General features: G+C 32.5%; 1 protein-coding gene across 7 annotated transcripts; it reads right to left on the bottom strand.

The window, feature by feature from the left end:
- Positions 1-1,612: 1,612 nt before the first annotated feature.
- LOC138323545 (uncharacterized) lies at positions 1,613-11,174 on the bottom strand. Of its 7 annotated transcripts, none has more exons than XM_069268221.1 (4): positions 10,985-11,174; positions 10,324-10,406; positions 6,308-6,408; positions 3,362-4,213 (listed from the first exon to the last, which is right to left on the bottom strand). In XM_069268221.1, the coding sequence occupies exons 1-4, from the start codon at positions 11,081-11,083 to the stop codon at positions 4,119-4,121; spliced, it is 378 nt and encodes a 125-aa protein (XP_069124322.1). In that variant the 5' UTR covers positions 11,084-11,174; the 3' UTR covers positions 3,362-4,118. The 7 variants fall into 7 exon arrangements, with proteins under 7 accessions (XP_069124320.1, XP_069124322.1, XP_069124323.1 ...); XM_069268223.1 differs by having other exon boundaries at positions 4,073-4,213; positions 6,236-6,408; positions 10,985-11,173; XM_069268220.1 differs by lacking the exon at positions 3,362-4,213 and adding an exon at positions 4,420-4,669.
- Between the last annotated feature and the right edge of the window lie 120 nt (positions 11,175-11,294).

Raw genomic sequence — 11,294 nt, forward strand, 5'->3', positions numbered from 1 at the left:
GTAGTATTAACGGTAAGTTAATAATTTTTAGGACTCTACAAAATTATCGATCTTGTTTTACATTCCCATTTTAAAAATTAAAAGCCGTTTCGGAAAGGCAGTGGGCCTTTAAAGAAAACATAAAAAAAAAAAAATTGCTGCTTCGGTCGACAGTCATGATAGTTAGCAAGGCCGTTTCGTTTCTTCTACATTACCGGTATGCGGCTGGATTGGTTGAACCTATAGTTCATGGTTTTTTTTTCATTAATGACAGATCTGGCGATTTTATATTGTTTTCGCATTAGTTTTGACGAAGCCCACATATGCCCTATCAAAATTTACAGGTCCGTCAGGATTTATACTTGAAATAATTACATTTAAAAACAAACGACAACTAGGTCCAACCAGTCAAACCGTTTTACTTAGTAAGGAAAACAGCCATGACCAATATCTAAAATATTATATACATGTAGTTAAGTTCTTCAGGGTGGCGTCCTACAGCCATTGTTTTTTCTTGTATACTGCACATCAGATTTTTGGCATTTGTTATAAATTGTTTGCTGTTTTACATTGACAGTCATGATAGAACTTCCGCGGATTAATTTATATTTACATGCTGGAAAACCAAGAAATTGTAAATTATGATTTTAAAGTAAAACAAAATTTGATTTGATAAACATAGTTGTCTGTTAGTTATACCAGGATTATTGATTGTGTGTATATAGTATAATGATAAGTTATATCACAATTTATTTAAATCTCTGGTCATGGGGTTACTGCTGTACCAGACTCAGATTTCTGGAAACAAACTGAAAGATGTACATCTCTGAGAAGGCAAAATTTCCTTGTACAAAATTTCCCCCCAGATAGTTTTTTTGGAAATGAGAGTTAATAGAATAGAAGAAAATGAAAGGAAAAACATTTATCTGTGTTTCTCCTTGAGTTATTGCCACTCAAAAGATATCTTATTTGACAAAATAAAATGTAATTGTATACATTGAACATAAAATTTTCACAAAATTTTCATACATTAACTTGCTGCAGATATTGATAAATTTTACTGAAAATCTCAAAACTTGATCTAAATTGAAACAAGCCTTCAATAAGGTGTACATCCTAAGTCAATTTTTTTTTATATATAAGTTACATAAGGAGAAAAACTTCAGTTTTGACTTAAGTGTGCACTTTTGATTGAGAAATCAGAAGCAAGTAAAACTGAAATGATAAATTGACCAATCTGATTAAAATACAGATCCTCATAACCACTATTAGGTTCAATAGAGGACCTGACAACATCCCATAAGGGGTCATGTTCGGATGACCTTTTTCCCTGGTGTACTTCAGATCAAATACATTTTCTGCACATTGATAACTCCATTTCGTCCCAGTATACATTTAGCTTTGTTGTGCTCTTTGAGCGAGATCACTATATGTACACGAAAGTAATTCTGACAGCTTTTTCAAACTATGTCCTCCCCAGTCAAGATTCTGGCAGCATCAATTTGATTGGCAATTTCCAAAGGTCACCAGAACCTGACCTCTAATGGGATGTTTTCAGATCCTTTATCAAGTAGTGATGATTAGGATCTGTATTTTAATCAGATTGTAAATGGACAGAAATAACAGAAACATGTTTTATTTTCTTAAATCTTTAATATTCCCTTGACACAATACACCTCAAACCAAGAAAGCTGTGCAAAATATAGTAGATAGTAATAAAATATTGATGATCTAAATAATTTTTGAGCAAATAATTTCAGCTTAGAGGCGACTGATAGAGTACTTATGATATGGAAAAAAGTGTATATAAATAATGTCTGAAGAACCTTAGGACCGGACAACTAACCATTTTTATATATCAATTATATAAATATGTTCTATATCAATAAATTATCAAATAAACATCAATTATAATTAATACTGATAATTTAGGAGTATTTGAGATTCTGAATATAAGACAAGCACCACATATTTCCTCTCTCATATCCACTCTTAAAATTTAAACTGCTCCTCCGTGGGCTGTCAACACTTGGTATCTCTCTCTAGTACCACAGCCCCACTCACACACTCTGTAAACTCACTCTGAAAGACTAGAACCACACTTTAATCAACCAAGAAGAAATTAAGGGACTTTTAAAGAACTTTTTAGCTAATGAATTTGAAACAAAAACTGTCAAGCTATATCAAGAAAATGTTATATCTCTCAGTATTGTGTTAAAAGTAAAATGACAATTAAAGATAGTTCACTGATTTTATTTTATAAAATACAGTTGTGTATCCTGCAGGCCCTCTTTATTTCTATGACAACAACATTCACCCATTCCCAGTGCCAAATTGAACATGTATGTATATATATATATATATAAATATGAAAAAATGTTAACAATGAATAAGAATAATAAAGAATGACACCAAAATAATTGATAACTGTTATGCTAAAAACGTGTGCATGTATATAAATATATAAATAGCTTTAGCGTCCAATAAATATTTCCGTGAAACTTTAGAACAAAAACAATAACACTACAGCAAGTGACAGCATTAATACTGATAAAACATGGGAATACACGCAGTATTGTCTCTTAAATCATTCCAAAAATATTCCAGTACATTTTGGCTCTATCAAAATCATCTAAACATTTAGCGAGTTAAAATTTTGACTGCTCTAAAGCCATAAAAATAGACAGCTGCATATAAGGTTAAGGTTTTTCTTTGTGGTGTCTTTATTTAACAAATGGCCTTGTAGAGTCTATTTCTTTGGGGAGATGACCCGAACTTGTTGTAAGTCTTGGAAGCTGGTTGGTTTGCCAGTGGTAGATAGGGGAGTGACCAGTCCTATATGGAACAGCTGACGGCGTAGGTTGTGCCAGGTGCTGTCCAACAGAGGACCGTTACGGCTGTGGTCATACTGCCTTTTGTCTCTTTCAGTCCCCATCCAATTGTTCTTATTCCTGTGTAAAGTTTACAATTCAATTTGACGCTTTTTATTTTCTATTCATATAACTACCTAATATTCAACCCCGAAGATACAACTGAACTATTCTAATTCTAAGGCAAGAACAGTTCACTGATAAATTATCCAGGATACTGGAGTGTTTCGAACACTGAAAAAATGATTTCTACACACTAGAGTATTAGTTTATAATCAGAACAAAAGTATTAGTACAAACAACATGAGTCTGATGCCTTTGAAATACAGAAAATATAGTATGGTTTGATGACTTTCTTTCATACTCAAATTTTGGAGACACACGCAACCGTAAATCTAAAAATCTCAAAATATCAATGTTTTCTTGTCTAAAAATATCAATATGTCGATTACTAATTTCCATGATTTCAAAGCATTAGTAAGACATCAACAATCGCTAGACTTTGAAGTGTGGTTTTCGAGGAGGAAGTTCTGTTTGAGGTGTTTTGTTAAGATATCCCTGAGGATGCAGTAAGGGATACACTTTATCCTCTGGATTGTTGTCGACTTTCCTATGATAAATTCTGTGCATTGGCGGTCCCAACAAATCACCAAAACTGAAAAACATACCGGTAATCTACGTTTCAAACAAGACATGAAAATTTCTACTCTATAACATTAAGCTGAAAAATACAAGCAGTTCAATCATGATTGTACAACATTTAAACATGAAAACGAACACGAGGCAAAGCAATCATTCTTCTCAACCAGCTTCCAACTATTCATTTTATAATGCTACTGTCTACGGCAGCTGTACAAATTTATTTTATGAAGATGTTTTGCATGTTGTGTCTTAATTGTAATGGTGACAAACCCTATGAAATTTCACAGCTGAATGTTTTGATAACCTTAGAGCAGATGACAAAAACGGTAATCTTAGAGCAGACGATAAAAATGGATGTTTAGGAGTAAGCCTATGGTAACGTGTATTCCCACAATTGCACACAAACAAGTAGAAACAATACTCTAACCAGTCTAAACAGATGTAGCACCCAGTATGATATCACCATTTAATGGACCAAAAACCTTATTGGATATACGATTATACAAACGTGAAAACAAAAACAAAAATAAATAAATAGAAAAAAGAAACATGTTTAAAATTCATAAGGATGTAAGATTTTGTAAACTTGATCCCTCTCTATATTTAATTTGCGTTGTGTCCTTTTCTTTACAGATTCCGTTTTCTGTTCCCGAGCGTTTGCGAGCTTCCTTGTTGAAAATTCATTGTTTGGAGCTGCATTTGTGTCGTTAACAGATTTTTCCCTGAAAGAAGATCGTAGAAATTTCTTTGGAATTTCCTTGACAACGAATAACAGAAATCTGAACTTGCTTGTTATTTACCATATCCACTTGAACACACAAACAAAGCTTACGGTTATGTTTACAGAAAAATCACAGAAGAAACATGGTCACACGTAAGTGTTGATGGCGGCGAACTGTCATGGAGGAGATCGGATCCACACAGAATTTTATCACTCTGGAGTTTCCGACAAAACTTTCACATGAAAATCTCCATTTACACGGCGAACAATATCGTATCTTTCTTGCATGGCATTCAATTTTCTATTTTTCCGGTTGTTGTCATTAGTGTAATCAGAGTTATCTTTTCCTGGATAAATCACAGGATAAGCCCTATCAACATGAGGTGCCATGTTCTCTTGATTTCGATAACGATTGTTAAAACCTTCTTTGTTGACCCGAAACATTTCAAGAACTGGCCTGCAATTTGTAAACACAGAAATAAAACAATTAAAGCTTGACATTAACCTTGACCAATATTAGGTTTAGACATTGTTACTGTAGCAATACATCGCATCAAAGCACGCATTTGTTTTAGGGGCTATCAATCCAAACCTTTGTTATTCTAGGGATAAAACACTTCTTAGTCCTTATCTCACAAAGGCACATGTTAGAATTTTAGATACATGGAGACTTAACATTTAATTAGTAGTAAGTGTTATTTTAATTAAGGACATTAAATTATAATTCGACGATGAGTTAAGATGAACACATGTTGTAACCAGTAACAGCTGAAGAATTGTTATAGAGTTGAGCGAATGCAGTAATGGTTATGTAATCAGTTTCTGAGCAAAATGACATAATTTTATATATGAAAAATAAATGTTACACTCACAAAATTTGACTAAGCAATCAAAACCTACTAACAAGGGCAGATAACTCTGTAATATATAAGCACAGAGTACAAAGATCAACGACGTTATTACTTTCCTTAACCGTTAGTTTTTAATCCGAAAAAGGTTCATTCTTGAAATATTTTGAGAAGGTATTGTGTTTCCAATACATTATCTCCTCCAGAGCAGCGCAGCCCCCATCAACAATCATTATGTATCTATAAGTTTGAAACAAAATGATACCACTTTTTGTTTTCGACAAACATCAAGTAAAAATCACCAAATATGTACTGTTAATTGGTGTTATGTATACATATGAAATGGATGTGTAATTTGAGGTTTTCAAGAATGATGACAAGTTCAGAATATAGAGTTCATGTGTTACTTCTGTTTGCCTACAACACAGATATAGCAGCTGACATAAACAGAATTTACGACGAAAAGATGATTCTAAAATAAAAGCAAAGTTTTTTTTTAAGCTGCCAGAAGAATTGTTTTATTTGGCTGAAATGAATTGAATTCAAATTCATTAAGCGAAAACATGTGTAACAGGTGATTATTTTAAATTGTGATGGAACTTTATAGCATTATAGAGATTGCTATTTGAAAGGAAAAAGTGCAATTTATCAGAAGCTAATCTAACAATATTAAAAGCGGTGAGATGCATGTGAAATGTTAGCAAAATTCAAATGCCTTCCATTTGCTTTATTGGAATTAACCTTGATAATTAAATTTTTCCCAAAATAATCCTTTGATTAAACAATTAAAATAATTGGGAAAGGTAAAAAGAATATATTTCTATCTTTAACCATATTTAAATGATAGAAGTGCAAGTTTGTGTTGATCAAGAACATCAAAGTAATTTGATGTTACAAATAAGAACTATATGTTGATTTTATTAGGTAATCAGTTGTTAGGCAATTAGTACTTTTTGGGCTATGACACATATTTGAAGTAAGACGGGCCAACAGTTGGGCAGTTGTACAACTGGGTGAAAACCATAATCACATATATTGTGAGTCTTAATGTATATATGTATATGAATCAAGCAAACTTAGGCGTTATCAATAACACAACTAAGCTACTACATCATTAAAATTGGAGTGAAAACTAAGGAGTACTTATTAAATGCGTAATAGTAGAAAGCACGTACATCGTGTTTAGTATCCAGGGTACATTATTTTAAAAATTGGATCGACATGCAGGGGCAAGGGGTCACACCCACTTTCCTTCAAGGATCTATACACAAAATTAGGATCATGAACCACTTCCTTGAAAACCACACCATCCTCTGGTTCGAGTTTGTGCAGTGCCAACCTACTGCATCTAAAAGAGTAACACAATTAAAAAAATCACTTTAGTAAAAATTCACAAAAATATTATTGGTGTATAGTTGTTAATTCTCTAGTTGTTGATTATGATGGGTCAGCAAGAGATGATTACTAGACGATGAGTACTATCTATTTTACTACTAAGTGATTATATTGGCTATGGGTTAGATTGGAGGAAGGGGAGACCGAACTCAACCTACCAAGAATTATGGAACCTATCGAGGATGATGCGTTGGATTATAGATTAATACTGGTTACAGAAATAACACAATTGTTACAAAATTATTAAGCATTATTTTCAATATCTTTTGGAAGTCATAGACAAAAAACTGAAGGACTTTCTTTATAGACTCCGGTACTAATTAGGTATAAATTTCCGTGATTAAACTTACTTTTACAATAAAACAAATTGAGTTGAGGCGCAGTGATATCTTATCCAATAATTCAGTTTGGCCAATGACTGTGCCACTTTTAAAATTCCCTGTGAAACCATTTTGGATATATGACGTCATAACACTTGACATACAATCCTATTGAAAAATAACCTCTAAGATCTAACCAATAGAAATGAGTGTAACATATAAAATTAAATTATTAAAATACAATGTGACATCCTAATATGGATATCCATAACTGTGGGTCTGCTTATCTTGATTGTCATTCTTCTCAATAAATAAAATTTGTGATCATCTCATAATGTCATTTAAAATATTGTGTAAAATGTTCTTTATTTTGTTATATTAACATGTCATCCTGTTCTATTTCTCTTACATGACTCCCTCATTTATTTAAAGAGATCTATATAAAGTCTATTTCCTTCAATTTAGGTCTATGGAAATTCAAACTGTGATCATGAATTATTTCATGTATGCACTAAAAGTAGGTCACAGTGACCCACTAACAGACTTATTGAGATTCTGGAGCTCTCACTAGAACATTAAAATCTGCTCTTAACATGTTCATTTATTGAAGGTACTATTAAAGAATATACATAGGCTTGCTACTTAATCTATTTAACATCCCCGAGCAGGGACCAATTTAAAGGCATTGGGTATGAAATTATGAAATTATCAAAACTTTAATTAATCACCTTATCATTGCATTTACTAACTATGTCTATACTCTATATAGAGTCACAAATTAGGAAAAGCTTCGCAAGTCAAAAGTTTCAACTGTGGTAAAAAAAAATTTAATAGCAAAAGCATTTTGAATATTAAATATTATGTGTTAAATAAGCCTTTAAATGTTAATTGTCTATGGAAGAGCAGATAACAGTATTGGGTATGCAGATCCAGAAATGTACTAGTTCATGTGAGGTGCTTGCACCATTGCTTTTCAATTTTATCTTACCAATGAGGAAACTAATTTGCTATATGCCTTATAGCTGATAGATACTTGTAATCACGTTTCCTCAAACATAACTTGACATTTTTACTAGTGCAACTTGATCTTATGAAGTGTATTGTTCTTTCTTTTTTAAAAGAGGAAAAGCATGGAAAACCTAAGCAGTTCTGGTAGTTCAAGTTCTGGTTTATGTCTACTTTTCAGTGAGTAAAAACAATGAACATGTGATAAGAATATTAAGTGCTAATATGTCACATCAACAATAGAAAATAGAAAAATCTTGTTTTAAACCTCAAAAACTTCACAGACATTGGAAACTGGCAGGTGACTGCAGATTACTGGCAACAAAAACAGCAGTAGGCTAGCTAGAAGAAAATTGTATCTTTGCTGACATTGTATGATGTACACTCAAAGACAGAACAATCACCAGGCGGGCAATGTTTTAGTGAGGACAGAACGATAATTTACTGAAGACATCACAACCATACACACAGTAAACTATACCCAGCACAAAAGTATGAACTGTAAGGCAATTTTATGACTAACTTGACTACTCATCATTTAAGACCCTATGGCAACCAAATAAAATTAGCAATTTTTGAAAGTGAATCATGGCGATGCAGTTGTCATCCTTCAAGATTAGAAGCTTAAGTTACATTTTGCTTACATTGAAATGTTCAATGAAAGATATGATGAGTCAAATATAGTATAAAGGGTTGTCAAAGTTTTAATTGAGAACATTGAAAGCTGTAATTACAATTACATAAAGACGTGGTTACCATAATGACGCAAACATTTTTTTTTCTAGATAACTAAATAACCTCCTCTCCAAACATTGATGCGGATTGGGTATAATGACAATGTATGTAATGCACCCACTACCCAGTGAGATAAACAGGAATCACAGTACAGTGCAACACTATCATATCCACTCCTGGACTATAAGTCACAGTAAAAGTGAAGGCTCTGTGTGTGACAACAAATGAGACAGGCAGAGTTTGGTCCAAGGATGGATGTAACAAGAGAAAGTAACCCCTGGAAATCGAGGATGTGTACAGTGAGGTTATCACAATCATAGTCCAATATTTATAAAAGATACAAGTCTTAATCGAAATGACTTACTTTTTAAAATGTAATTCACTAATTCTAAAACAAGTTTGATATTTTTGTAGAGTCGCAAAAGTAAAAACACCATTAATACTATGTACACTTATAATATCATCTCTCCCTCAACAATAAATTGATTCCCATAATACAGGTTGTCTAATGTACGCGGTAAAACGGCGAAATGAGTCTTCTTATATATCAACAATGTCATTGTTGATATAGATTTGTGCAGGGAATTAGTTTGTTGCTTAAGCCTTTGGCACAGGAGTTTTGGAATTATAATTGTTACATTTGTTAAATTTTTAATTTTGATTTCAGAAACGTAGCTTGGCCTTTAAGAGTACATGCAGAGCTCTTTACTAAAAAGTATTGAAGAAGATGTGTGTGTACTAGACGGTATACAATATAACATTGATCTTGATAAGAACAGTGCAGCTGGTCCAGAACATGACTGATTGCCCCTAAAACAAATAAGTGTAATTGCCAAATGATTCATGACCTCGACACTCAGGGGGAAAGTCATATTTTCATTTGGTAATTTATTTTGTTATATGACTGTGATTTTTGAGCACCTTTTTCTGATTGGTAGAAAATTCTTGGAAAGGTCTTGCTCTTAGCGGAAAAAACCCATGTTAATTTGAAATAATGACAAATACCTGTTCAGACGTGAAAACATCACAATTTTGTAACCTGTGCTACAAATAGTAACAAGGAATTCTCCTGTCATTAGTAATTACTTATTGTGTTGTCATAACCCTCAGATTGACAATAAAGACAAAACTGGTATGATCATTATCGTTTCATATAACAAAACAGGTTATTGGCTTTTTATACATTATTACAAGGAATTTTAACAGTTAAAGATGATATATCTCTCAGCAAACATCTTAAGAATATCATCTTTCTTATGTTAATAATTCTTCATATTAACCTACATAATAAGTCAATAACTGTATAACCTTCCCTTCCTCCACAAAAACTTCCATGCCAGTCATAAAGTCTATATGAACAGCACAAGAATTAGAGAAATGTTGAACTTGATGATGGTCAAACAACAATTAGCTTTTTCATCTTTTCCTTCATAACGTTCAGTATCAACACAAACAAAAAAACAACTATAACTACAAAATATGAATCTACTATTCTACTAATTTCATGCTTGCATGCATAATTAAAATAATTAACAAATTAATGTAAACATTAATACATTAAATTGTCATTAAATTCAAACAATTATGAAATTATACCATTTCAGGCATTAAAAATTCTTAAAAAGCACAATAATGTACATGTAGCTTAAATCCAAAATTGCTTTAATTATTTTTATTCTCCAAATAATTAATCATATATATTTTAGAATAACAAATAGACTGCATACAATACCTTTATAATATTACTATATTAACTGTATATATATTTCATTTGATTTAATTCATATACTATGTATACTTATACACACCTTTTTGTGTCAAAATTATCAGCTCCTGAAAACATTGTAGCTGATTTTGTGGCCATTTTCTCTTGAACTTCACCACTCATATTCTGAATAAAAACAACCATTAAATACAATAACTTATGACAAAAATGTATACTCAGTAAGCTTTTTAAATGTAGCTTTGCAGACCATTCACTGATCAAACATTAGACCATTCACTGATCAAACATTAGACCATTCACTGATCAAACATTTAAAGATATAGGTTCTCACGTATTTGCGCTCAATTGCCATTCTCCGCAAACATTCATTGTCATATTTCATTTTTTGTATTTTCATTCGAGTTGTGAAAGTTATTGCATAACTGTCAAATTTATCAAGTGAATCGGAAAGTAAAATAACATTCCTGAATGCATACCCTACCCCCACCCACCTCTACCCCGACCCCAACACGAGCCTTCGCCTTCTCTTGTCTTCATTATTATCTTACATTATTTCTTTTAACATCTGTTAGGTGTGGCATGAGGTCGTCCCTGGTCATTTATTATTTCCAAACGGGCCTATGGACACTGTCACTTCTGAACTCGTGAAATACACATGTGCAGCAAATGTTCATCACTCACTTGTGGTGTTCACTTGCACAGCCGTAGGCCTACTGTGTATGTGTTTGATTTAATATTCGTACCTGTGATTGTTGTTCCATACATCTTTTCAGTGCCATCTGTTTCCTATCATGAATTGCCTGAAGCCTTCGTGCTTCCATATGATAAGCACACTCTGCCATGGCTACCTTGATAAGTTGGAACTTGTTTTCTTGGTGTTCCAACTGCCTTCTTCAGAAGCGTTTTCGGTAACTATGAGTAACGCGCATGTGCAAAGAAAACCGGAAATATAATTTAGCAATGATATTTATTGATAAAATAATAATATCGCATATATTGTTTATTTTTTAGAAAATGTTAACATTCCATAGTTATTTGAAGTCGTTTTGTGAT

The sequence above is a fragment of the Argopecten irradians genome, chromosome 5 (assembly GCF_041381155.1).
Source record: "Argopecten irradians isolate NY chromosome 5, Ai_NY, whole genome shotgun sequence".
NCBI lineage: Eukaryota > Metazoa > Mollusca > Bivalvia > Pectinida > Pectinidae > Argopecten > Argopecten irradians.